At 51.3% G+C, this 26,190-nt stretch overlaps 10 protein-coding genes across 10 annotated transcripts; 4 read left to right on the top strand and 6 right to left on the bottom strand.

The window, feature by feature from the left end:
- Positions 1-199: 199 nt before the first annotated feature.
- Positions 200-3,302, bottom strand: P153DRAFT_389291 (uncharacterized protein; the record flags this gene model as incomplete). The annotated part of the gene is made up of 3 exons (XM_033670828.1): positions 200-218; positions 335-1,611; positions 2,043-3,302. The coding sequence occupies 3 exons, from the start codon at positions 3,300-3,302 to the stop codon at positions 200-202; spliced, it is 2,556 nt and encodes an 851-aa protein (XP_033520230.1).
- A 378-nt stretch (positions 3,303-3,680) lies between these two features.
- Positions 3,681-5,684, bottom strand: P153DRAFT_324111 (D-galacturonic acid reductase-like protein). Its single transcript, XM_033665232.1, has 6 exons — positions 5,294-5,684; positions 5,046-5,208; positions 4,859-4,993; positions 4,543-4,801; positions 4,094-4,489; positions 3,681-4,040 (listed from the first exon to the last, which is right to left on the bottom strand). The coding sequence occupies exons 1-6, from the start codon at positions 5,315-5,317 to the stop codon at positions 3,776-3,778; spliced, it is 1,242 nt and encodes a 413-aa protein (XP_033520229.1). The 5' UTR covers positions 5,318-5,684; the 3' UTR covers positions 3,681-3,775.
- Positions 5,685-5,857: 173 nt separating this feature from the next.
- On the top strand, positions 5,858-7,349 carry P153DRAFT_369836 (aldolase). The gene has a single exon (XM_033668871.1). The coding sequence runs from the start codon at positions 6,241-6,243 to the stop codon at positions 7,219-7,221; it is 981 nt and encodes a 326-aa protein (XP_033520228.1). The 5' UTR covers positions 5,858-6,240; the 3' UTR covers positions 7,222-7,349.
- A 727-nt stretch (positions 7,350-8,076) lies between these two features.
- On the bottom strand, positions 8,077-9,724 carry P153DRAFT_94755 (uncharacterized protein). The gene is made up of 4 exons (XM_033673513.1): positions 9,290-9,724; positions 9,069-9,231; positions 8,727-9,017; positions 8,077-8,643 (listed from the first exon to the last, which is right to left on the bottom strand). Exons 1-4 carry the CDS (start codon positions 9,368-9,370, stop codon positions 8,342-8,344), a joined length of 837 nt encoding a protein of 278 aa, XP_033520227.1. The 5' UTR covers positions 9,371-9,724; the 3' UTR covers positions 8,077-8,341.
- A 1,487-nt stretch (positions 9,725-11,211) lies between these two features.
- Positions 11,212-13,625, bottom strand: P153DRAFT_369833 (glutathione S-transferase). The gene is made up of 6 exons (XM_033668870.1): positions 13,454-13,625; positions 12,652-12,935; positions 12,175-12,321; positions 11,969-12,060; positions 11,638-11,792; positions 11,212-11,466 (listed from the first exon to the last, which is right to left on the bottom strand). Exons 1-6 carry the CDS (start codon positions 13,537-13,539, stop codon positions 11,460-11,462), a joined length of 771 nt encoding a protein of 256 aa, XP_033520226.1. The 5' UTR covers positions 13,540-13,625; the 3' UTR covers positions 11,212-11,459.
- A 1,218-nt stretch (positions 13,626-14,843) lies between these two features.
- Positions 14,844-15,283, top strand: P153DRAFT_369832 (uncharacterized protein). The gene has a single exon (XM_033668869.1). The coding sequence runs from the start codon at positions 14,849-14,851 to the stop codon at positions 15,116-15,118; it is 270 nt and encodes an 89-aa protein (XP_033520225.1). The 5' UTR covers positions 14,844-14,848; the 3' UTR covers positions 15,119-15,283.
- Positions 15,284-16,887: 1,604 nt separating this feature from the next.
- Positions 16,888-19,808, top strand: P153DRAFT_347955 (phosphatases II). Its single transcript, XM_033666183.1, has 3 exons — positions 16,888-17,089; positions 17,142-17,633; positions 17,687-19,808. Exons 1-3 carry the CDS (start codon positions 17,066-17,068, stop codon positions 19,637-19,639), a joined length of 2,469 nt encoding a protein of 822 aa, XP_033520224.1. The 5' UTR covers positions 16,888-17,065; the 3' UTR covers positions 19,640-19,808.
- A 333-nt stretch (positions 19,809-20,141) lies between these two features.
- P153DRAFT_299343 (uncharacterized protein) lies at positions 20,142-22,375 on the top strand (the record flags this gene model as incomplete). The annotated part of the gene is made up of 5 exons (XM_033664271.1): positions 20,142-20,171; positions 20,233-20,775; positions 20,854-21,507; positions 21,618-21,996; positions 22,077-22,375. 5 exons carry the CDS (start codon positions 20,142-20,144, stop codon positions 22,373-22,375), a joined length of 1,905 nt encoding a protein of 634 aa, XP_033520223.1.
- Positions 22,376-22,689: 314 nt separating this feature from the next.
- On the bottom strand, positions 22,690-23,495 carry P153DRAFT_425617 (uncharacterized protein; the record flags this gene model as incomplete). Its single annotated transcript, XM_033672552.1, has 3 exons — positions 23,343-23,495; positions 22,883-23,290; positions 22,690-22,710 (listed from the first exon to the last, which is right to left on the bottom strand). Exons 1-3 carry the CDS (start codon positions 23,409-23,411, stop codon positions 22,690-22,692), a joined length of 498 nt encoding a protein of 165 aa, XP_033520222.1. The 5' UTR covers positions 23,412-23,495.
- Positions 23,496-24,352: 857 nt separating this feature from the next.
- P153DRAFT_94655 (uncharacterized protein) lies at positions 24,353-25,943 on the bottom strand. The gene is made up of 2 exons (XM_033673512.1): positions 25,665-25,943; positions 24,353-25,617 (listed from the first exon to the last, which is right to left on the bottom strand). The coding sequence occupies exon 2, from the start codon at positions 25,512-25,514 to the stop codon at positions 24,735-24,737; it is 780 nt and encodes a 259-aa protein (XP_033520221.1). The 5' UTR covers positions 25,515-25,617; positions 25,665-25,943; the 3' UTR covers positions 24,353-24,734.
- Between the last annotated feature and the right edge of the window lie 247 nt (positions 25,944-26,190).

The raw sequence follows: 26,190 nt of genomic DNA, 5'->3' as shown, positions 1-26,190 counted from the left end.
ATAGACGTGGGAAAGACTTGGAGAGGCCTGAACAAGCGGACCCACACCCATCACTACACAACCACACAGGCAACTTTGGACATGATCCACTTGTTGGCCATAATGAACACGAGCGAAAGAGAAAGTGACCCTGAAAAAGACAACAAGATGGGAGGCAGATGAGTGAGTGGAATAAAGATCTTTCTTTCAACGCCGTTCGCTAGATGCCTGCCACAAGTCTACAGAGACAATCAACCAATGATGGGAGTAACAAAAAATACATGCCTGTATTAAGCAAAGCAGTATTCACACTGCTTACAGCATCCCCACTTCTTCCTCAATCTATCCAACCTACTTCATTGTCTCATCCAGCTTGTTCAGCATACCCTGCACCTCCTTCACTAACGCCTTTCGCTTCATCCTCGCATCCTGATCGCCCTCCGTCTCCACACCGTCAAATTTCATGAGAATCTGTGTAAGAATCGTCTCGCTCAATTTCTTGTACTCAAAATCCCTCTTGCTCTTATCCTCGGGCGGGTGCGCCATGAACTGTACACACATCGGCACGAACTCGGTATGGAACTTGCTGCCAATAGCGTCGAGCTTGCCCATTGCGGTCTGCGGCGTCGCAGCGCGCGGAGCTGGCGAGGGACTTGGACGCGGCGCTGCGTTGAACTGGGAGGGGAGTGGGAGGTATTCTGGGCCTGCGCCTGCGGCATTCGAGTAACCGGGGGTTGAGGTGCCCGAGGGAGTCGCCGAGGAGCCCTTCTTCTTGTTCTTCTTGCCACCACGCTTGCGGGACTTCTTCCTGCCTGTGGTATTCGCGCCAGAGTCGACGCCACTCTCGTCGTCGTCTTCCTCGTCTTCACCGTCACTCCAGGCACGTTGCGAAACATCTTCAGAGCCCGGCGCAAGACCTCCAGCTGGCATCTCGCCGATTGTGATCAGGATTTCGCTGCCTGTGCCGTCGCCGCGGAGGCCTTCTTCCCGTGCAGTCCGCTCGTCGTGCTTCAGGTTGCGCCCCTTGTAGAACATGCGTATCCGCCGCGGGTCGCTGACGCCCAGCTTCTTCGCCGCCGCCTGGCGCACTGTGCTGATCTTCAAATCTCCATCGCGTATGCTGTGTGCGGCGAAATGCGTGGGGTAGTTTGTCCTCTTCTCTTTGAAGATCAGTACATCTGTCTCACGGTCGGGGTTTTTGTCGTCCCACTCGACGATCTCGGGCCCCTGCGAGCCATTGTTCCGCCGTAGGTCGTCGTTTGTGATGTAGGAAAAGTCCGAGTCATTGACCACGCCTGCATTGGGTGGCTGACGGCCAAATGGCGAGAAACGGCCGCCCCAGCTCCCGCCGGTGCGAGAGAACCACGACATGGTGACGAACGCGGCAGCTAGTACGATGGCAAGGGTAGTGAGGTAGGCCGGGTCGTCGAGTCGAGGATTCGTGACAAAGGAAGCGACGTCGCCGAGTCCGCGCTGCTGGAGGAAATTGGCGATTTTGGAAAGGACGTCTGTGGGTAGTTCGTCTTCGGTTAGGGGAGGATGCGAGTCTGTGCCAAGGAGAGGATGGTTCTTGAAGAAGCTGAAGGACCTCTTCACGTCGTCGATCAGGGTATTGAAGGACGCCACGGTGTACTGTCGTGTTCAGCCGCCCCGCCAAACGAAGCAGGCTGCTGGCGATCTGCTATCTGCACGTTACGGCAATGACGTAGTAAATAAGGTGACAGAAGGTGCTGGTCACCGGGGAATGCTAGTCTGAAAGTCACTGGTGGGGGCATAAGCTGTGGATTGCTTCTTGTTGGTTGGGTTAGCAAAAATGTTAGTCAGCACTACCTCATAGGGCTGAACAAGCTCACGTCTATCGTGGCACAAGATGCGTCCGTAATTTATGGTTGATGTATACAGATCTAAGTCTTGGTAATCGAACATGCACACAGTTTCAATCAACCCTAATAACAACAAGATAACCTAACACACAACCCACCGTACCCCCACCACTACACTCAAGGATTGTCCGACATCAGCTCATATGGATCCCAAAACCAATTCTCCGACAACTCAGACACGTTCGTATTCAACCACGTCTGCCACCCAGGTGCCCCGCCATCGTCGAACCACTTGTACGTCCTCCCCGCCTTATTGAGATGAACCCTCACCCTACGTTCTCTCTCAATGAGATTTCTGATAACCATCCTTGTATGCCTCGAATCCCACGCCCACCTCCTCCCAAAGCCAGCAGGTAGCGCAATATCCGTGACAACTGCTCCATCCTCACGACAATCCACAATAAATTGCAGAATCTCTTTAGTGATAGCCCATACAAAGGGGCCACACGCAGCACCTCCGTCAGCGGCGCCGCTCACGTTATCTCGGCCTTGATGCGGAGTTTTCTTATCAACGACGAGTTCAATATCCCGACCATCTTGACCTTCAGGCTGGACGTGAGCCTCCAGCGCCCTCAAGCCCTTGAGGACGGTGTACGCCGCAGTGGCATTATGGCTTGTAACCTCAGTGCAGAAGGAGTCGAAATACCTTCCCTTGAAAGTTTTACCCCGAACATCGACAACCATGACAGACCAGTGTCGGCCCTTACTCTGTAATCCTGATGTCTTGCCGTATAATTTATCAATTTCCGTATCTTTCATGCCACGCTTCGATCTAAGTACTTGCTTTTTCTCATGTTCTTGACCTATTTCGACCCAGTCGGCCCAGCCGTCGCTGATTGGGACCACAACAAAATCCTTGTTGCTGACCTTTGCAACCAGAGGCGCGTTACTGATATCTGGGTTGGATTCGCGACCGATTTGCCAGATTGAGTACGCGTGATAAGTGTTACAGAGTGCGATTCTATGAGATTCGCAGCCCAGAACACCTTCGAGGAGGCCCAATGATGTATCGATACTCTCCCCTTGGAACCAAACACCAGGGGTGTCTACTTCGCAGAACTGCTTCTCTGTTATGACAGAGGTTGGTGTTTCAAGCCAGAAAGAGTCGCTTCGAGCATCAGGTTTACTGGAACCAAGCAGTGGTTCTTTGATCTCGATGTCTTCTTTGGCCTTCCTGTCGAATAACAATGCATCTTGTTTCGACTGTGCATATCGGTCTACAATGTGCACACTGACAGAATGCCTTCGCGTCTTACCGTTATGTGAGAGCCTCCACATGCAATCCCCAGCGTCGTCGATGGTTCGACGTATTGTACACGCACTTTTTGGTCGGATGTGATGGGTGTTCATCGATCTTTTTTCTCCCCAGCGTGCGTCGAAGTTCAGGCTATTCTGTTCTATCATTTCTTCGTACCGTGTAGAATACAATGAAGTAGTCATATTGGAAAATACGCAATTTCGACTCTTGATCTCTGTTTAAAACTCTGTGTACAAAAACATGATGAACGATGGGAGACTGGCCTATAAGTCGTTTGTGAAGTTGCTTTGTCTGTTCGATATTCCTTTGTCTGCAAGCCGATCATTGTGAACAATCCTGCTCTTAACTTTAGCATTGCGGACAATGTTCAGCTTTAGTGTATGCTTGCCTGTAGAGTTTTAACGTTTTGATTCAGCCCTGGAGTTGTGAGAGAATGTATTCGCTTTCTGGTCAATCGAGAGAAGAAGGGATGGAGACTTGGCGTTGAGCCCATATTGACATTTCACTAGAAATCCCGTTACTCGTTCTGTAAGAGCTATATGATGAGTTTATGTGATAAGATGAACTTTGCGATGACGACGATCTGTGACGTGATGGTTAGCAACATAAATATGTAGATGGTGCTTCATTGATGATATTTGATTGTTTGTTCTTTTTACTTTAGAGACCAAACACCATTCTCCTCGATGATTTCAATAGGCCGGTTCTCGTCCAGCGATCTTCGGCCTCCTTCAAGAATAGCCGTTGTTGCGATGGTGTTCTTGAGCGTTGGCAGTGGCCTAGCATCGAGCTGTTCGAGTGTGACCTTGCCGTCATTCAAAGCATTGACAGCGTCAATAAACTTCTCGAAGGAAATGTATCCGTAACCGATCTGACCTGCAAAGTTACCCTCCTCGTCAGGGGCGTACTTCATGTAGAATCTAGAAAATTATGTTAGCAAACATCAAAAGTCAAGATTAAGAGCTGAACATACGGGTTGTACCAAAGCAGACCACCCTCGTCGTCAGTGACGTCGTAACCTCGCTTAGCCTGGTTGACACGAATTTCTCCTGTGGCAGCCATGTAGTGGAAGTACTGGTTCGAATGGACACCAGCTTTCTGTGGCGCTGCCCAGCCAGCTGTGTAAACACCAGTCGCCCGCCTGCTTGGGTCGCTCTTCTTTACCCAATCGACGAGTAGGGTAATTGTGTCTTCGGTCGCAGGATCACATCCAAGATCGGTCGCAATGCCCTTCGCAGCACTTCCCATGACACGCACTGGTTTGTAGTCGGGAACCATGGACTCGTTGACGTCGATGTGATGGGAATTGAGATAGTACGAGATATCGCTGTCCTTGCCAGCCCAGGCCTTGAAAGTCTCCAGCTGGCTCCTGTTTTTGTAGTCAGTCGATGTCCAGCACCCAAGCCGAGTATGATATCTTACTTTGGCTGACTCATGTAGGAGTAGAAGTAGTTAAAATCTCCCAACTTCTGGGCCCTGAACCTCGCATCTGCGTATGCAGGATCATATCGCTTGTGATGCTCTATGTAAACGAACACGTTATACTTCTTTGCAGCTGCAAGAAGCTCCTGATGGTGTTCGAGCAGCTTGACTGCTGGCTTTGTGATGAGCACGTGAATTCCTCGCTCAACTGCATACATGGCAATTGGGTAGTGAGTGGTGTCGGGCGTGAAAATGGTGACTGTGTAAACGTTAGCAAAAGCAGTCCAGTTTTTATCCATTCTGTTTGAGAACTTACTTGCACTGCCTTTAGGAAGAGCGTCAATGGCTGTCTTGTACGCATCTGGGTCAGTCTTTCCCTCCTTGGGAAATTCGTCGAAAGACACATCCAGTCCGTTGTACGCTTCCGAGATGTTCTTCTGGAGGTGTTCACCTGTTCAAAATCAGCACTTTGCATGCAGTACAATGAGCGCTGCGCAACTCACGAATCGCTGGAAATTTCCCTCCAGATACACCGACCATGGACAGCTTGCCAACCTTCCCGCGTCTGCGCAGATCGAAGAGGGTCAGGCCCACGACTCCCACCTTCTTATCCGACTTGGACGCGCCGCCTCCAACGAAGCCTGTCGTGTACTCTCCAGTCCCCACCTGCACCACTGTCAGCTCTCAACCCGCACACAAGTAGGTATGGAAGTAAGCGGAAAGGATACGTTTAGATGGAGCCACTACATACCATCAAAACCTCTGCTGGTGCCATGATGTTGCTTTTCTTGCCGCTCTTACGATTCAACAGTATTGCTCAACTCAAAATCTAGTCACTGTGTGGATTCAAAGGAAAGAGGGTGCTAGGAGAGCAGAGTACACGTTGTTATCTCGGCAACTGAACATGGCAGCGGCATCTGAACGGAGAAACTTAATGCTCTCAACGCGATGAGGGGTAGTTCGACGCGCTGCATTTGTTGGGTCCCCGCGGCCGGATGACGTTTAAGCTTCTTCGAGATCGCATGTCTCGATCTGGCGGCTTCCGAAGACTTGACCAACGTAGACCGAGTTTCCGAGTTGTTTCCTGACGCGCTTTTGGCGTATCTTAAGGAACCGAACACAGCCGGGACGAGTTGTTGAGATGTGTGATTGTAGGAAATTCGTCGCGTTCTACCGCGCCCGAAGCCAAGAAACGCGCCTGATGCAACCCCACGCGCCTTCCTTTGCTGTCATTGGTGGAGAAACCCCTTCGACCCTCTCCGGTCGTTAACATCTACGTGATGAGCCACAATGTCCGACATCGAACCCTGCCTCCGACGGCACCTTTTCCCATGACTTTAGTGAATGTCCCGTATTTCGCGCAGTTGTGTGCCGAAATCCTCAAAGCCATGCACACAGTGTTGACTCTAGCGTTCGCGGCGGCGAATATTTGGCCTTCGTGACGAATGAACGACGCGCATTTGACGAGGTCTCGACGTCTGAAGAATCATGGACACACGACGTAAGGTGGGATGTGTGTGGGCTCTGCGGGGCTCGCTATGCTTTACTTTGCCCATCTCGCTGGTAGATTAATACTGGCCGAGCCTATATCAGGGCCATTGTCCCTGGTTGCTTCCAATCCTCTTTTCTCTCTTCTCATTTCAACTTTCAGCCTCCAATCCTCCAATCCACTATACCTCTACCTAACACACTTTCACCATGACTTCAAACGGTGCCGCGAATGGCCATGCGAAGGGGCGCACACCTCTCCGACCGGGTATCTACTCGCCAACCATGACCTTCTTTGTCCCAGAGACCGAAGAGCTTGATATCCCCGCGATCAAGAAACATGCGGTTCGCCTTGCTGAAGCTGGGCTTGTTGGGCTCGTGACTATGGGATCAAACGGAGAAGCTGTCCACCTTTCGAGGGCCGAGAAGACTGCTGTTACGCGGGCAACTCGTGAAGCTCTTGACGAGGCTGGGTACAAAGATGTGCCGGTTATTGTAGGCGCCTCAGAAAATGGCATCAAGCTTACGATCGAGCTGTGCAAAGAGGCCGAGGCCGCTGGCGGTGAATACGTTCTCACAGTGCCTCCGAGCTACTACCGCTACGCGATCGATGAAGACGCCATTGTCGAATACTTTACCAAGGTCGCAGACGGCTCGCCACTTCCAATCATCATATACAACTACCCTGGAGCCGTTGCAGGGATTGATATGGACAGCGATCTTCTCATCAAGCTTGCAAAGCACCCCAACATCGTCGGTACCAAGTTCACATGTGGTAACACTGGCAAACTCACTCGTGTTGCTCTTGCCACCAACGCATGCACAGCCAAGAGCAACGGGAGCGGTTATATGGCATTCGGCGGTATCGCCGACTTCACAGCACAGACTGCTGCCAGCGGCGGGTCAGGCATCATCGCTGGCGGAGCCAATGTCATCCCCAAGACCTGCGTCAAGGTATGGAACCTGTGGAATGAGGGCAAATTCGAGGAAGCATTCGAGCTTCAAAAGATTCTTAGCAAGGGCGACTGGGTACTCACAAAGGCGGCGATCCCAGGCACAAAGTCGGCGATCGAGTCTTACTACGGTTATGGTGGATACCCTCGCCGACCACTCAAGAGGTTACCGCAGGACAAGGTGGATGCTGTCGCAGAGGCCATCAAGGAGGTTATGGATATTGAGAAGAGTTTATAAGAATGCCACAAGACTGGTGTGTCAAATTACAATACTCTCGTCATTTCAATTCTTGTGCTCTCATGATTACCTACTTCGAGTTCAGGCATACATCGTTAATAGTTCCAAAGTTATTCCGTTCTACAGCCACAGCACAGGTAAAGGGTTGAATGTTCTTAAAATCTTCTTCGTTGTCGTGTGATGTGTCCTAAAGCAGTTTGAAGATGACTATATCTACGACCATGTTCGTTTCCAAACGCGCAAGGTGGACAGACAAGGTAAGTGACAAAGCCCGCTGTACGACGCATCCATCAGAAAATTACAGCAATTTATTGGTCAAGCGCGGTTGACATGTGTATTCCTATCTGACATTTTCATCTCGATGGTGTTTGTTCAGCCAGTGAATCGCGGACTCGTCGACTACCTTTGAAAACCTGTCCGGATCGCCGTACAACCAATTGCTATCCTACAAATTCAGGAGCCGCTCAGCGTTCTTGGAACATCAAAAGCCATATTTCTGCCATACATGAACGCCTTCAAACCTAGACGAGACACTCAAACCACCTCTCTTCCCATAGTCTCCTTCATATGGCTCTATCATTGCCCATGTTGGCCTACTGATACGACGAAAGTATTTCTGGTCTCCTTCTGAGTGTTGTTTCTTGAGTATGTGTGATGCTTTTTATATGTGCCAAGATTGAAACCTTGATCCTGCAGAAGTTTCTCTGATAATGGATGCTAATTGTGGCGACTGCATATTCATGAGCACATATACTCTGACGACTGCCTCGTGTCTTTCAATTGATAATCTACTCACGAATTACAGAAGCATGAGGCAGCTTTGTAAAAGATCCCAAATACTAGTCAGTTACCCTATTCCTTTAGGATGCGTAGAAATTCTCCATGTCAAAGATGTGTAAGCAGCAACAAGGTCTTTTGAAGTGTACTACCGTCATGATGTCTCCACGACGTCATCATGAATATCGTACTGAGGTAGTATCAAACGCTTTCGTGGGCGAATCCATGGACATATTTTTCCGTGGGTATTGTTGAAGAGCTTTCGAAGTGATGTTCAAGAAGAGCACATGCTTTGGGAACACTCACAACTGAACTCAGGTGAATGATGCGGAACCACCATGGATTATCTGCACGATGTAAAACTACCGTTGTATACTGATTCAACATTGAGACCAGAATACGGTGGCCCATTATCTACATATCCGTGGTTGGTCGGCGATGATCGTCTAATTGCGCTGAACTGCATAGGAAATCCCGTATTCGTGTATACCGATGCGATAGAACCTGGCATCATGCGCATCCCTGGAATGGCGTGTATTACCTCTTCCGTTCGTGGAGTGTGTATCGGCGGATAGATGATACCGGGAGCCATCATGATAGGGTCTATCATCGTCTGGTGGACTGGTTGGTCAAACATCTGGCCGACTTTGGAACGTCAGTACTTGAGTCACATTTTCAAAGCACTGCCCAAGTCATTGCTCTGCTCTCATCAAGGAACCTCCACTTACCGGGGTGCATAGGTTGCCGCTGTCCAGACAGCATGTTCTGAAAGACGCGTTTGCCGGAAGGATGCTGTTGTACTGCCGAAGTCGGTTCCGAATGCGACCAAACGTCCTCTTCCAATTCGGAGATCATTCGTGGTCTCTCAGAGTAGCTGGTGTGTTGAATCGGTGTATCGTTTGGAGTCTGGAGACTATGCGAAGATGCCGCCGCCGCTTCTGTTCTCTGTCTCTGAATATGTCTCGGTACCTTTCCGCGTCTCTTCTTTTCCCGATCATACTGGCAAACGTACTCGAGTTCTTCAAAGTGTCAGCGAAGCTTACATCAAATGTTGTATCTTGGTGCGGTACCTATACATCGCGAGCAGGGTGCTTGTCCATTGCATCGTGTTCGCATTCGGTGACAATGGTCACAAGCTCGACTCACTCTTCGCTTCACTGGCGCAGACCCTTTTCGTTCGGCTTTTGTACTAACAGCTGTAGGCTCCATCGTATACAAATTCGATTTGAACGGCTGAACGGTTGGTCAGAAAGACGTTGGAATAACTGCTGATAGAAATCGGGTTTCGCACGTTATTTTGGTAGCAAATGGGGGCCAAAGCTGAGCAATGGACTACAGCTAACCTTGGGAACCCTAGTCGACGATGATCCATGCAGATGCCAAAGCATACCAGCGTCGATGTCACGGAGGCTACCTTTCCATGCGGGCTTCGAGAACCAAACTCAATTACGAAATGGAAGACAACAAAGCTGAAGCCAACATTCTTGCTTGGGTCTTGTCGTGGCTTTCGGCTGAACACACGTGGGCCCCCCCTCGTGCGAGACTTGAACGACTTTCCGGAACTAGCGCAAAGTGCCGTGAACTACTCCACCTTCTCACGAGTCGCCAGTTGCGAGTCACAACAGTCCTAAGTGGTTGATTCTAACAATCTCTCACTAGCACTTAAGACGCATGCCGAAGTTCTTTTGTAACACAGGGATCAAAGACCATACCTAGTATGCCATCGGGGTACGTACTGTTCCCTCGTCCTTCTCCAGGCGGCCTGATATGACCCGAAAACCACGCAATTCGCTAATGCAACTTCGTGGAGACAAACTTGTTCTCACCATTCCGCTTTAAGGCGATGGGCGTACACTACCTTGGGACCAATCGCCGCAACGCATGAAGTTACGGACAGTGTGCTGCAGCGATATGGTCGTGAAACGACTACATCCCTACATCTCTATAATTATGCGTAATGCTGCCTCTATGAGTACGTACGTGTGCTCAAAGTGGTTTGTATCACTAGCGGCTTTCCTGATGCAGTAGACGCGACAGATGCTCCGGGTCATCTTTTGAGTGCATCACTTACTGCAAAATCAATTCGTATACCTTCAGGCATGATGCCGGCAGGGGAGAAGTAACCGACGACGTCAAAGTTCTCCTTACACGAAATCAGGGCACTGTTACTTATTGGCCTGTAACTTGTCACATGCCTTCGGTACATACTCCGCGTTGCTGTTGCCAGCACGTACCCTTCGACATATATATAGCCACCAGGTTCTAGGAGATAACTCCGCCAATCGCGTAGAGGGTGCTGTGCTCAATACAAATTACCACCTGCCAGATGTTGAACTGTTTTCCGTAGAGAACGAACTGAAACGTCTCATCCAAGTACGAAGAGACGTTGTTTCCCTCTAAGCCAAGATACATACACCCTCTCGTGAAACATTTCTCACCTGAGAAATATTGGCGCATTTGCACAATACTACCTTCCTCAGAATGGTAAGTGCACAGCGAAGCAGCGATCACCTGTTTTGTTTCACTAGACTTGTCTCATCAGCAATGAACGAGTGTGCTGCACGTGCATTTGGTCCTATGCCATAGTCAAGTCTTACTGTCCAAGTACGTCTACGTTTTCCTTGTAATCTAGACACGGTAAGCTAGCAGCTACGGACTATTGTCTTTTGAAGTGATCAGAACTCTACCCAGCCTCTAAAAAATACTTAGCAAGGATACATCGTCTTTGTATCTCTTCCGGTAGGTCATCCTGTCTACAAGCGCGACCCTAAAACTTTATTTGGTCATACTAAGATCAGATAAGTGTTCTTGGGCCGTGTATTGTGTGACTGCCAAGTTTTGGCCGGTCGTGAATACCTATAGGCTTTGGTATGCCTCCTCTCCTTTCCATTGATCTTTACATTGTTGATTCACCGGTGCAGGGAACATCTCTGGGGTTTCAAAGGTTAAATGAAGAAGACTACAGTAAGCTCATATGCAGCGGTTCCCTGACTTTCCAGACTCCATAATAATAGCAGGCACATCACTCATACACCTTAGCCTATCATGATAGAACGTTGAGTTAGGGTTGATGACATCAAAGACTCACGGAGGAGGCTCTGGGCTGTGGAACGCCTGCGAACAATACAGTTGGAGAGTACAGTTTGGGTGAGCTTTCGATTCGAGTACCAGCACGATATTAACAGAAGATAGGCTGCTTTACTGACACCTAACCTAGTCTTTACAAGTAACAATACGAATTAACTGTAGTTTGAATAGTTCAGAGTTGAACAGCAAACTATCTCTGTGGAGGTTTCAACAACAGTCGCTGTGGAGAGTCACCATGGCTAACAAACTTTTTGGAAAAGACGACCGTAGTATCACCATACACTCGAGCTTTTGCACATGTTAACAAAGTAGATCTTGTGTGTAATGCACAGCAAAGGTCAAAGATTTCCAAATGGCAAATGTGTCCATTTTCTCTACAGCCTGTTCATCGCCTTGGTCAGCTGGGGAGTCCCAACACCTCTAGAACAGCGACGCGTCACACTCTACAAAATGATTCGCTCTTGAGCTCTTTCACCACAAAAATCCTTACTGTTAGGAACACAACATCTTTGGTCTACCACAAAAGTACTCGGGGTACGAAGTATTACTTACTTTCCAGACTTTTCGGCGTCCTGCTTCATGCCAGCTTGTACCCACTCACGAGCCTCAGCTGCTTTTAACTCCATCTTAGCCTTGTCCTTGAGCAACTCTTTGATCGTGTGTGGATCGGGAACATGTCGGCCTTTCTCTACGCCTGGGCGCTCGGTCCTGTTGGTTAGAATCTATTGTCAGAGTATGCTCTTTGATACGTTGAAGTTTGATAGAGTGCACGTACTGTATTGCGTTAGAACTATGTCGTAAGGAGGAGTAGTGGTACGTGTGTAGCCATATCGTTTCAGACGCCGTAGCAGTCCAAGCACCACAATGCATTCTAGTAACTTACCATGCGTTCTTCCCAGGCCTTCAGCGCAGGATAGTCGTCGATCTCGACACCGGCCCAGCCTGCAGCCGCGACCCACCCATAGTGCGCGATGTCTAAAACGGTCAGCAACAAAGACCAAGTAGGCATATGAAAAGGCTGAAAGAAGCGAGGAGTGGCGCCTGACACAAGGCTAGAACTCGCCCTGACAGGCTTCGGGGGAATCATACCGGCAATGGTGCACTTTTGACCAGTCAGGTAGGGTCTGCTGTCAGAAGCCAGGTGCTTTTCAAGGACGGAGTACAGACGGCGTGTTTCGTTCTGGTAGCGGTTTACACCATACTCGATGTGCTCGGGAGCGTAGCGAGTGAAATGGTCTGCAGATGCAAGTTAGCGCGCGTACTAGATACGCCCAGGTTGCACCATGCCCAACTTGATCTATACTCCGGGAGGCGTTTCCCCATAGTGTGGTAACTCGTGGTGCTCTCCGCGGAAGGAACTCCGTTAATAGTCAGATTCCACCGCTACTTCCTTGCATGTTTTGATGCGACATCAGATTGTTGAAGAGGGTGTGAGAGGATCCATGTAAGGCGATCACTACGCCTGGACAACCATCCATGTTGTCTTTCGCCGTGTTCGTTCGTAGCGCTTACTCGCTCTGTCCCTAAAACGTATCTCTCATCCAACGTAGATGAAAGTAAACTTACTGGCTTGTCCTTGCATTGGTCCAACCCCGGCATTTTGATAGAAGAGCCAGTTATTCATCTCGTACCACTCCCTCGTGCCCTTTGGGTAGCTGATCTTGTACTCCGTATCATATCGGTCGACCAGATACTGCATGATGCTCCCAGACTCGAAGAGATTGATTGTCTGTCCATCGGTGAAGGTATCAGTGAGAGCCGGGATACGACCATTGGGGTTGATAGCGAGGAACCAGGGCTCCTTCTGCGTGTTCTTGCTTATGTCGATCTTGTGGGTCTTGTAGGGGACACTGCAACGGCCTTAGTATGCTTGTTTTTTTTACTCTCTACGGAAGCGTAAACCGTTTGCAGGAGGGATGTGATTCGATCAGCGTAGAAAAAGATCAAAAGGTGCTTTTTGTCTCGTAGGATTTGGGAGACTGGAAAAAAGGTGCGCTGTATAAAGTTGAAACTGGACGATGATCCCTCTGTATAAATCTAAAGCCATCTATATCGCGGAGCGTACCATCGAACTGCAAACATTTCAAAGCCCACAATGAATTCTTGCACACATGCTTGAAGAAGAGGACGAGATGGCTCGAATGAGAGTTGAGGTGTTCTAATCTTCACAAGGATCTCGATAGGAAGGATTCCGGGGTGAAGGAGCTTGAGGTGAGGAACATGTTGCGAAGTACGGAGAAGTTTAGGGGTGCAATCAACGACTGAGGGCTGGATGCAGAAAGAATATCGCGTCGACTTTCAACGACGATCGGAATGTGGCAAATAGAGGAGTTATATGAAAGGTGGATATGGCTCAATCGGTACATACCCAAGCTCCTCTAAGGTGATGGAGATTTTGATGCCATTAGGCGTCTGTGTGGTATAAAGGTTGACCGAGGGTTCTTGAGACGTCATATTGCTGAGGATGAATGCCACAGTAGTTGGGGATGTGAAGATACAAAAGAATTTAGGAAAGCGAAGAGTTGAGAAGTGTTACCGAGGGAGAGTCTATATCGAGCCCGACTACGACGTTGATGTGGGGTCAGGGAGGGGCAGGTATGACGAATATGAAGTTTGCTTATAAATGGAACATATCCTAGAGTATAATTGCGATTTGTTTTTTTGGCTCATTTCTGAGTTATGTTCAGAGGTTGGAGTTCTCTTTGAAAAACGAAGAGTCAGACGTCACTATTTACGTCGTATGCTAGCTGGAGTTGTGTCAATGAGGAGTTCTGACCGGCAGACTCAAGCCGCGTGGAGTATAGTTTTGTCGCCTTATGAGGATGAGACGATTACACTAACTAGAAGGTCCACTTGTTCAGTTTCACAATAGGCTAGAAAGAACGACCAGAAGCGGTGCTGACAAGAAAAACTACGATTCATGTCCACAGACATTGTGAAAACAGGGCAAGGAGAGAAGACCGTTATTGAACCAGGTTGATTTCCGCCACTCATAATGCTGATGAATATTGCATTCATGCAATCAAATTTGAACATCAGTCATACAGACAGCCAGCCTAATATCACGTGATTGTTGGAATTGGCTAGGCCTAAATGAAGCTCCGGTTCCCGATTCTCTGGCGGCCGCTCCTTGTCTCTCACTCAACACAACCATCATCGAGCAACCACCATCTTTCACAACAAGATGTCGTGGCGCAACCAGGGTATTACCGGCTCGAACAATATTCCGCTTGGAAGCCGTCGTCGATTTGGCGGCGACGAAGATGACACAGGATACAACCCTTCTGCGCCTGCGGAGGGTTTGTCCGAACTGAAACGCGGTCGCAGTCCAACTCGTGGTAAGTCTTGTCGCGTCGCGTCATCAAGCAAATACTAATCATTTCCACTACAGATCCCGAGGGTCCAAGACAGCGCAAGAAGCGCAACCGATGGGGTGATGCCAGCGAGAACAAGGCGGCCGGTTTGATGGGTTTGCCCACGGCCATCCACTCAGCCATGACTACTGAGCAGCTTGACGCGTACACTTTGCATCTGCGCATTGAAGAGATTACGCAGAAACTGAAGATCAACGATGTCGTTCCAGCCGACGGGGACAGGTACGCGTTCCCCCCCCCCCCTTCCAGAAAATGAAATGTATATTGATTCGTTCAGGTCCCCCTCGCCTCCCCCGCAATACGACAACTTCGGTCGCCGTGTCAACACACGCGAGTTCCGCTACCGAAAGCGACTCGAAGACGAGCGTCACAAGCTTGTAGAGAAGGCGATGAAGACGCTTCCTAACTACCACCCGCCTGCCGATTATAGGCGGCCTACTAAGACACAGGAGAAGGTCTATGTTCCGGTCAATGACTACCCGGAGATTAACTTCAGTACGAAACTAACCCCTCTAACTTTCCTTTCTAACTCCCCCCTCATCCTAGCCTTTGTCTTGACAGCTTGCTCAGCCTGCTCGGTGCTCATACGCATCCGGCAATACCTGCAGTATAGCTATGTCACTAACCCTATCCGTCCTATTGCTCACACAATTTTTTGATCAAAGACTAACCACAGCTTTTTGCACTAACAGTTGGTTTGCTTATTGGCCCTCGTGGAAACACTCTGAAGAAGATGGAGTCTGAGTCCGGCGCGAAGATTGCGATTCGTGGCAAAGGCTCTGTCAAGGAGGGTAAAGGACGCTCTGACGCAGCTCACACCAGCAACCAGGAGGAAGATCTGCACTGCTTGATCATGGCCGACACTGAGGAGAAGGTCAACAAGGCCAAGAAGCTTATTCACAACGTCATTGAAACGGTAGGTTGTGCGATCTTTGGAAAGTGTATCTTTACTCATCACAACCAGGCTGCCTCGATTCCCGAAGGACAGAACGAACTCAAGCGCAACCAGCTTCGTGAGCTTGCCGCCCTCAACGGTACGCTCCGTGACGATGAGAACCAAGCTTGCCAGAACTGTGGTGAGATTGGTCATCGCAAGTACGACTGCCCCCAGAAACAGAACTTCACGGCCAGCATCATCTGCCGTGTTTGTGGTCAAGCTGGTCACATGGCGCGCGATTGTCCTGATCGCAAAGTTGGTCAGCCCTGGCGCAACGGGAACGACAACCGCTTCGGTGGTGAACGCAACCAAGGCCGCATCGGTGGCGCGCCCGAGAACGAACTGGATGCCTTCATGGCTGAAATGGGCGGTGGCGGTCAACCTCGTGGAGCTATCGAGTACAACAACGGCGGTGGCGGTGGCGACAATGGAGGCGAGCGCAATGTCAAGCCTTGGGAACGTGGTCCAACTGGCGGTGCTGCGCCATGGGCACGCAACGACCACGATGACCAAGGCGACAACAACGGCGCTGCTCCCCCGCCTTGGGCTGGTGGTGGCGGTGGTGGTCGAGGAGCATCCTATGGTCAGGACAACTATGGCGGTGGTAATAACGCAGCTCCTTGGGCGTCTGCGGCGCCTCCTGCAGCACCTGCCTCGTACGGATACGGCAACTACGGGTCCGGTTACGATCAGCCTGCGCCTGGAATGGGTGCTCCTGGCATGGGCTACGGTGCTCCTGGATATGGCGCTCCCGCTCCTCCCGCTGGGCCTCCTCCTGGCCTAGGCCCCCTCTTCAACACCTATGGCTCTGTTGATGGTCTTCCTCCGCCTCCCCCACCACCATCCGGATCCGTGCCCCCGCCGCCTCCTCCTGGTGATATCCCTCCCCCACCTCCTCCCAGCGATATTCCGCCACCACCTCCGCCCCCGGCTTAGTCGAAACATGGCAGCATTGTATAAGTCCGATTCTGGACAGTGCCAGTTTTCGAGTTCTCTTCTCCCGGTCTCCAGCAGGAGAGTAGATTTAACAATGCTTCATGCGTGGAGCTCCGTACATGCGGGCAGTATTACTGACAAATTTGGTGGTTAGCTTGTGCTATGAGAGGTAAGTGCTTCATAAATGAATTTATGGTATTCAGTATCTACACCTCTATGACCTAGCTTTGTTGAGGACCGTCTATATTATTCAAAGTTCTGGTTAAGAGGGAGATCATCTATAGTGTAAACGTACTAAAGTTTGTTTTGTCAATTTGACCTACCCTCGTGCTATGTGTCGTGTGATGTAGTTGTGGGACCTCTTTTGCCACACACCATGATTGTTCATGACCAACTGAGGGCTTTTATGCATCTAAATAGCAGAAGACCAAAAATATGTGGGGGGTCTCTTTTGTAAGTGCTATATTTTAATGTCACTAGTAGAAGCAAGATAGGTGTGACGTTGTGCCAAGCCGTGATGCTCGTCCACTTGCTACTAGGTATGTAAGCTGCGGACATCCATTCAACGAGCATGCAAACACAACTGTCGAGAGGGAAAGTAGTAGTCTGATATCTCTCGCTCCTCTCCTTTCCCTTACCAGGGCTGTATAAGATATTATCAATAAACACCCGCGCTTTTCCAGCCCCATCATATAGACAGTCGGCAGCTCCCCGGTACCTACACTCCCCCGCAATGGAGCGGATACGAGTGAGCAAGGTAGATACCCTGGTGTTCACCAGGCACACAACACCATGCTGACCTCTGCAAGGTAGAAGATGTCTACCTCATGCGTAGAGGAACGCGTTTCGAAGGCACACTCCACCTCATGCCCCACCACATCGTCTTCAGCTACCTACCCAGCGCTCCGCCCGACGCTCCGCCCGACGCGAAACCAGCCCGACAGAAAGAAGTATGGATAACGTATCCTCTGATCTCTTACTGCTGTCTCAAGCCGAGTCCACCGGTATTGCGCCAACAACAGCCCTCGATTCGCATACGATGTCGCGACTTCACCTTCTTCGCCTTCTTCTTTCCTGACGAGAAGAAGGCGCGTGATGTGTATGACAGTATCCGTGCACTCTCGTGCAAGATAGGGCGACTAGATAAGCTGCTCGCCTTTAGCTACCAACCAAAGCCTCCTGAAGACCAGTGCAATGGGTGGGATGTATACGATGCACGTCGTGAGTGGAAACGGTTAGGCATCAGTCCCAAGGACACAGACAAGGGCTGGCGGATATCAGAGATCAACGTCGAATACAAGGTACGGAATGTGTGTATACTGGGACGAAGACAGCGTCTTAACGCATGGAACAGTACTCGAAGACATACCCCGCCCTGCTCGTCGTCCCCTCGAATGTCTCAGATAGCGTCCTCAGGTACGCTGGCGAGTACCGTTCGCGCCAACGAATACCAGCGCTTGTCTACCGCCATCCCTTGAATAACTGCTCCATAACGCGAAGTTCGCAGCCAACACCAGGTCTCAGTGGCAAAAGGAACGCCCAAGATGAGAGACTCGTTGCAGCTATCTTTGCTACCAATCGTGGGTGGAGAAATGCACAATCGCTCGGCCCAAACCCTACGGATCCAACTCCTGACTCGAGCGTAGCAAACCTTGAGGAAGCCAGTGCTAATGGATCTTTTGTAGGCGCAGTGGATACCGAGGCCGCTAATTCTGGACGAACTATTGTGGAAGATCTCGCCGAATCTTTTGAGACTGACACTGAGATCCCCAAGGTGTATGGAGCTCAACAGCGCAACCTGATTGTGGATGCCAGACCGACTGTCAATGCATATGCAATGCAGGCAGTTGGACTGGGCTCTGAGAAGATGGACTACTACCCCGGCGCGGAGAAAGCCTACCTAGGAATTGACAACATTCACGTAATGCGGAAGTCTCTTGACACCATAATCGAAGCGTTGAAGGAGTCTGATCTGACATCCTTTCCGCCCAACAAGCAGCTCTTGGCAAAGAGCAACTGGATCAAGCATATAGCCAACATCTTGGATGGCGTTGGGTTGATAGCTCGGACAGTGGGCATCATGCATTCGCACGTACTGATTCATTGCTCAGATGGTTGGGATCGGACGAGTCAACTCAGCGCACTCAGTCAAATCCTACTTGATCCTTACTACCGTACTCTGGAAGGCTTCATAGTCCTCGTCGAGAAGGACTGGTTATCGTTTGGTCATATGTTCCGCCATCGGTCTGGGTTCTTGAGTCACGAGAAGTGGTTCACCATCGAGAACGAGCGGATAGAACGCAAAAACGACGGTCAGGGTGGTGGGAATCCCTTCGAGAATGCGCTTCGTGGCGCTCGGGGGCTCTTTAATCGCCAGAACGAATCTAACGAATCTCTCAATCAAATACCGGGAGAGAATGGCACGGAAAATGTTTCAGATGTCGCTGACACGTCTACTCCTAAACCTGCATCCAAGATTGGTGCAGCAGAGGAACACAGGATTACAAAGGTCAATGAGCTATCACCTGTCTTCCACCAATTCCTCGACTGCGTATATCAACTCCACTACCAGCACCCAACCCGCTTCGAATTCAGCGAGCGTTTCTTGAGACGGCTTCTGTATCATCTCTACTCCTGCCAATACGGCACATTCCTATTTGACAACGAGAAAGAGCGCATAGACACTAGGGCCAAGGAGCGCACAAGAAGCGTGTGGGACTACTTTCTCTGTCGAAAGCAGGAGTTTATGAACCCGAGATACGAGCCAGAGATTGACGACACGGTCAGAGGCAAGGAACGCATGATTTTCCCACATAAGGGCGAGGCAAGGTGGTGGCACGAATGCTTTGGAAGGACTGATGATGAGATGAACGGACCGGGTCCCCAGACACCACATAACCTCACACCGCAAACGAGTCATACTTCGAATGGGAAGAGTGGGTCGACTACACCCGTCCCGTATGAACCGATCGTTACGGGTACGGAGACGGCGGAGGATGCAACGGGTGCGGGGACAACGACACACTTACCACCTACACATGCCGTAGGAGAGCCTGCTGAACAAGTGAGTACAGCGCCAACGCCATTCGATGCCGCAGCGGCACTAGGCCAAGACCTGCGACAAGGGTTTGTCGCGGGGATTGAAAAACTCGGGATTGGGAAGGGAGCAAGTCCAGCTGCGGGAGGTAGTGGGTTGGGTATCGATGTGGGGAGGGCGAGTGCGGATCTTAGTAGCAAGGACGAGCAGGACCGTAGTAGAAGTAGCAGTGTCGATGTCAAGAAGGAAATGGAGGTAGAGATGCAGTAGATGGGGATCGATGGCCGAGACAGAGGGGAGGTCACACGATATCATGATTATGAATACATGGATGATACCCTTGGGGTTGGTGGATCACTGCGTTAGGAGTCATGTGCGTTTGCTATACTATATTACTTTCTGAGTGGAGTGTTCTCAGCAATGTACTACTTGTTTACTGGAAGATTATACCTTTCCTTGAGGATGTTCGTATCGACAACATCGCAGCATTTTGACACCTCGTCCACTCCTCTCCTTGAGCCATGCCAAATTAACATTCGATATAGGTATCCTTCAAGAACCTCAGTATTTTCTGGAGCTATCACGCTGACATATGACGTAGCGTCGCTTCCTAGTAGGGACGAGACATGGTCAGTGCGTTTGTTTATCTTGGCGAGCGCAAGCCGAACTTAGCTCACCCTTTGCCTTTTCCAAACTCACCCCACAGATTGCCCTAACCTAATCTCCTCCTCCGGCTACATTCAAGTCGATATCACATCTAGCTACTGCCAACATGGCGCGACGTTCAGCCCGGCTGCAGAAGGTACGCGCGTGTAGCAATATCTGGTATTGTTTGTTTACATATGCTGATACCTCACCGCCAGCCTGCAGATGTTGCCGCCAAAGCAGACGACAGTTTCACAACAGCGCAAGAAAGCGTGTCGCTAACGGAGCTACCGTCGCTGCCCGAGTTTCCCGAACTCCCTGAGCCTGCCCCCACGAAGACGCCGCGAAAGGTGGTTGCGCAGTCGCAGACAGCTGCTACACCGACAGCGTCCAAGAGCAAGTCACTGCTGCCCGCTGCCAGCCGCACCCCGAAGAATCGCACGCCCATTAAGCCTGCCGGCGAGGAGATGCATCCAGCGCTGCATCACGCTACCACAGCAAAGATTCGGGACGAGGCGCGTTGGTTGGGCTTCCAGTCGCTGGGTTCTCACACGGCACCGCCAAAAGCAGCTGCTGGCATGAGCCACGGAACGCCTTCGAAGACGCCTGTGCCTGCGTCCACCAACAAGATCCTCGGCCCCGACTCGTCGCCCGACTTCCACTTCCGCTTCAAGGCCCCGCTTTCCACCGATTTGAAGGGCGTCAAGCAGGCTGATGCAGGCCTGAGCCCGAGCACGCGCAATCTCTTGCAGAGCACCCCGGTTGGCGGTACTCCAGGTGGCAGCCGTGCGCTGTTTGGGGCGACCGAGTTCTCTACAAAGGCGGATGTGTCCCCAGAGCGCAAGAAGGCGGCGCCCAGCGGCAAGATGGCGCGCTTCAGCGACGTGCACATGGCTCAGTTCAAGAAGATGGACTCAATCGCGAACCATGCGTCGGCTTTCCGCGCAGACCCCAGCCGATTCAAGCCAGTGGGTGGTCCATCGTTGAAGAAGACGCCTTCCAAGCCGGACCTGGCGAAACCGGAGTCGAGCAGGTTGAAGCGTACACAGTCGAAGATGGACCTGGCTGAGTCCGCTGCAAGCAAAACCGCCTCCACGCCGTTGAAGCGCCCGCAATCTACCGTTCGCCCTGGTCCTTCTACACACGACCGCGAAGACAGACCAGGCCCAAGCACAAAGCGTGTCAAGAGAACCGAAGCTGACGATGCTGCTTCCACTCGTCCCGTCTCTCGTGATAGCGAGGCTGAAGCTGCGTCTGTGGCTCCTACTCCCACCCCAGCCCGTAAAATCACTTCCCAGACTGCGCTGCCTCGCCTTGCCGATAGGCTCATGACGCCTACCAAGTCCTCCATGGCACGTTCGCAAAGCGTCAAGGTCGCAAGGTCAACGTCTATGATTCCCTCTGTGCAGCAGGCACCCTCTACAAGCAACATGTTCTCCCCTACCAATGTAGCGAGGGCTATGCGAGACAGCGCCCGTGACAGTATGCGCAAGGTGAGTTGCATCCTTCAGCCATACGCTTTGAACACTGCTGACCCAATCTCTACTAGGCGAGCTTCAACTTGCAGCGCGTCCGCTCAATCCTCCGTACACCCAACCGCAAGTTCTCAAATGATCCTCAGAAGGTCGCAGAAGGCACGCACATGTCTCCCCCACCCGCTTTCACCTTTGAGAGGGCCTTCCCTACTGTACCTGCCACGGCTCCTGCCAAGAAGCATGTCAACTTCTCGAGCAGCACGGTGGAGCGGGCAATCCACGACGAGCTGGGCAAGTCTCCATCGCCTATGAAGTTCAAGGCTGGTGGTGAAGTGCCTGCTGGAGCCGTCATTTATCCTAATGTACAGCCAAGCGTTCAGTATCCAGACCTTCCTCGAGTCGATGAGTCGCCCGTCGCTTCGCCCTCACGGCGTTTGACATTTGGTGATGAGACGGCTACCCACCCACGCCAATTCTCATTTGAGTCTGGCAAGCGTGCAGTTTTTGGTAAGTGGATCTGTCCATCACGATACCCTTCCAGTCTTCCTCATCTGGCCTTGACAACTTGCTGACCTATTTGCTTCTAGGTCCCGCATCAACCGGCACTATTCGGATGGTTCGTCCAAGCGATGCTTCAGCCCCTCTCGACGGAACCAAGCGAAAGCTAGAGAGTGTCCAGGAGGTTTCTGATAAGGAGAATGATGGACCTGATGAAGACGACATGCGTTCCCGGAAGAAGATGAAGCCCACCCCTGCGCCGCCAAAGACACCCGCCAGCACCAGCAAGCTACCTCGTCGTACTCCCGGCCGTACTCCCAGCCGTGGAAGCGCTATCAGCAAGTCCAGACTCGCTTTTCTAGCCACTCCTAAGCGGAGCAAGGCCTGAGTCGAATGGCTTGGAGTGCTCTATGATACTTTTTCGAGAACACATCGCTCTACTCGTCACGCTCTGAGATGGTCTACGGGATCTACTGAAGACGCATGTTGCTCGTTGTATGGTGCACTGAGGCCATGTAGACTCGCTCTTGGATCGGCGTTTTGCTCGTGGTTACGGTTTTCTCATCTTCTCTTTTCTCACTCTCTCAAATCATGACAAACGGGTGGTAACGACTGGCGAAATGGTGTAAAATCAGAATCCTTGTTTTTGTTTAGATTTTCAACTTCTGTCCAATGGGCATTGCATATCACGATGGGAGGGCTTCATATGAGCATACTCCAATGCTTGTAGCACATACATAATTCACGAATCCATGAAGTACACGAATATTGACTTGTCTCTTATCCTTTTTTGAAGACTACACAAGACGACCTTACAACCATCCCAACCCTTCACCTAATTATACACCCACTCCAACCCCTGCCCATCACCCTCCCCATTTCCATCCCCACCCACACTCTTCCCCCCAACCCGCGCAGCCCCAGGCCTCTGCAACCCCGCCTCAACATCCCTCTCCACGCCCCTCCTAACCATCTCCTCCCTCTCCTTCTCCCCGTCGTTCATCTTCTCCCCATGCGCCTCCCCCTTCCACACAAAATTCCCCGCACCCCCCCTCCCGCTGCGCGCAACAGGCAACTCCACCCCCTCGGGATGCCACGGCGCGCTCACAGCCGGCTTCTCGCCCGTCGGCAGCCGCGTCGCGTCGTCCGGCTGCGTGAAGGTGCCCGTTTGCTGCAGCGTCGCGGGCTCGTACCAGTTCCCTGCGCCGCCACGGCCGGTGTGCGCGTACGGTTGTGCGGCTTGGGCGGCGGTAGATGTGGCAGTCGTGGAGGTGGTGGGTTGGGTGCGGTTTTCTTCCAGGTCCTTGAGGGGCGTGTTAGTATTTCGTCGTGCGATTGGGGTGCAGGGAGTGTACCTCGGCGGCTTTCTTGCTCTCTTCCTGCGCCTTGTAGAAGTTTCCCGCGCCGCCGCGACCGTACGGCATGATTACTTTGTGTGTCTGTGGAGTACTTCGTATGTGGTTCTTGGTGTGATTTGCGATCTGCGATCGAGGTGTAGTTGGCAAAAGGTGGTGTTGTGTGGGGAACGGTCAGTCGGGTGTCGGGAATGAGCACTGTGAGGGAGAGAGCTGTGGCTCCATGTCGGACATCATCACTTCCCGTTCCAAGGCTTCAGGTCGGGAGGCTACCATATAAACTTGTTCAATCCGTTTAATGCTGGGGAAGAGTCTTAGCAAAGCAATAATTGACGATTAGACATACAGAGTGGCGGAGAGTGGCTGTGCTTATTCCACCACTCGCAGGTCGACTCGCTTCGCTATCGCCCTCCCCATCCCCACTCCCATCCCCACCAACACTCTTTCCCCCCTTCGCAGCCCCAGGCCTCTGCAACCTAGGCTCAACATCTCTATCCACACCCCTCTTAATCATCTCCTCCTCTCCTTCTCCTCACCACCCACATTCTCCCCTTCTCATCTTCTCCCCATCACTCATCTTCTCGCCATGCACCTCCCCCTTAGCCGAATTTGTTTCTGTTTCTGTTGAAACCGGGATCGTTCAGACCGCCTCCAGGTGTGCCAGAATTGTTTTTCGTATCATCCAGAGCCTGCCAGACGTGAAAGAGGGTGATTAGAGGACTTCCAGCCTTTGCAGCTTCGTGGTTCCTGTACAACGAGAAGTACTGCGGATACGTTGTTAGGTACTGTGCATGGCTGAAGATAGGATGTATGCGTGCGCGCATAGAGTCTTCGAGGAACCGGTGGCGGGTATTTGGCAGTGGCACATCCCACCAGTGACCAAACATGGTTGCTATAGCCTGCGGTGTTCCATCCCGCCGTTGGAAATAAATGAAGTTGAACCTGAGGTCCTGGCCATGAGGATCGGTGAATCGTCGTAGAAATGTATCCAAGCCGTTTATCACAGTAGTGATTCCGTCCCAGCCACGGACAAGCATATCAACAGTAGTCCTTGGTGGAACCCCTGCCAACGAACGGAGTAGATTGCCCCATACAGCATCAGCTGTTGCATGGTGGACGTTCACGTTACTTGGGAGAGGAACGCGCGATGTCCGATTTGCAATGTGTTGGACAATCAGTCTGACGTAGTTTATGTCGGGGTTCGCATGCATCCATCGTAAAGCGTATATGCGGTCTTGCTGAATGATATTTTGTCCTTCGTTTTCATCACGACCACCACCGCTCTGTCTTGAGAAGACAATTAGTAGTCGAGGCTGTTGATCTGGTGCCATGCCCGCATGCGCAAATCGAGTTGGGTGAGTATACTCAGCGAATATCGATGATCCGGTTTGGTTAACGATAGCTGAGCTTACAGTTAGCACGATTGTTACCTGCTTGCACTGAATTTGCGCCTAACTTACGAGCGTTCTTGCAACCAAAAACCTTGGCTGCATCAAAGTGACTTTGCCTTTTGATAAGTGCAGTCTCTGCAGGAGGCAGGTATGTGAGGTCGCTGGTTTTTTGCATTGCCTCGAAGACGTTGGACTGATGTTCTATCTCCCTCGCTGTTTTCTGTTTATGCTCTACCTCTCTTTGCTCTGCCGCTCTTCGATCTGCCAGACGCGCCTGTATATATGGAGGCAATTGCACTGATGGATTCTGCGTGCTTGACTGAGGTATACGCGGCTGTTGCATAGGAGCTTGAGGTGTTGTTCGAGGCGGAGGGTCACGATAAAGCTCATCGTCATCATCTTGCAATGTGGGTGAAAATGACGGCGGAGACGGTGGAGGCTGTGTGGGTGGAGGCGGGGGTCGAGTTTGCGTAGGTGGAGGTGGAGGTCGAGGCTGCGTAGGTGGAGGTGGAGGTCGAGGCTGCGTAGGCGGGAGCGGGGGTCGAGGCTGCGTAGGTGGATGCGGGAATTGAGGCAGCGCAGGTGGAGGCGGGGGTCGAGGCAGCGCAGGTGGAGGTGGAGGTGGGGGTCGAGGCTGCGTAGGTGGAGGCGGAGGCGGAGGCGGAGGCGGAGGCGGAGGCGGAGGTTCTTGTCGGTTGCGGTTGCGGTTGATATTGGCCCATCTCTCGTTGTTCTTGTCGCGAGCAGGACCATCTTTCTTTCGTTGTCCAGACCTCGGCATCGTGATTCACGTACAGTTGAGATAGGTTGGGGTCGGTGGGGTAGAGAGGAGAAAGAAGTTTTGGGAATAGTCAGGTAAGTGAGAGAAAGGTCGTCCTGACACACTGAGAGGGCATTAGTGACAACCATGGGGTAACGCAGTTTTACATACAGCAGAGTAAGGTGAGGTGAGGATGAAAGCAGTGCAGTGTCTGCAGGTTGTAGAGAAACTGGTATAGATCTCGTGTGTTGAGTTGTGTTCTGGAGATTGGCAGTCGAGGAAGTTGATAGTCGAGGAGGTTGAGAGTAGAGGAGGTTGAGAGTTGGGAAGATTTGAGCAGTTAAATAGTCGAGAAGCGGGGTCGAGAAGTCGAAGTGAAGTGGGGTCAGGAAGTCGAAGTGAAGGTAGAAACAGGTGTAATAGCAAACGCGTGAAACCCTGTTTTAGATTCTGTTTGCGTTGGTCAATGCTTTTGCAACGTCTGTAGACCGTACCTTTGTACCGTGTACCTTGGGACACCCTCTATAATGTGTGTGAATGCGAGTGTGAATGCGAATTTGTGAGTGTGTGAGTGTGTGAGTGTGTGTGTGTGTGAGGGTGTAAGCGTGTGAGCGTGTGAGCGTGTGAGCGTGTGAGCGTGTGAGCGTGTGAGCGTGTGAGCGTGTGAGCGTGTGAGCGTGTGAGCGTGTGAGCGTGT

This window comes from Dothidotthia symphoricarpi (assembly GCF_010015815.1).
Source record: "Dothidotthia symphoricarpi CBS 119687 unplaced genomic scaffold P153scaffold_19, whole genome shotgun sequence".
NCBI lineage: Eukaryota > Fungi > Ascomycota > Dothideomycetes > Pleosporales > Dothidotthiaceae > Dothidotthia > Dothidotthia symphoricarpi.
Note: the sequence above shows the minus strand (reverse complement) of the source record. Positions and strands in the feature narration are given on the sequence as shown.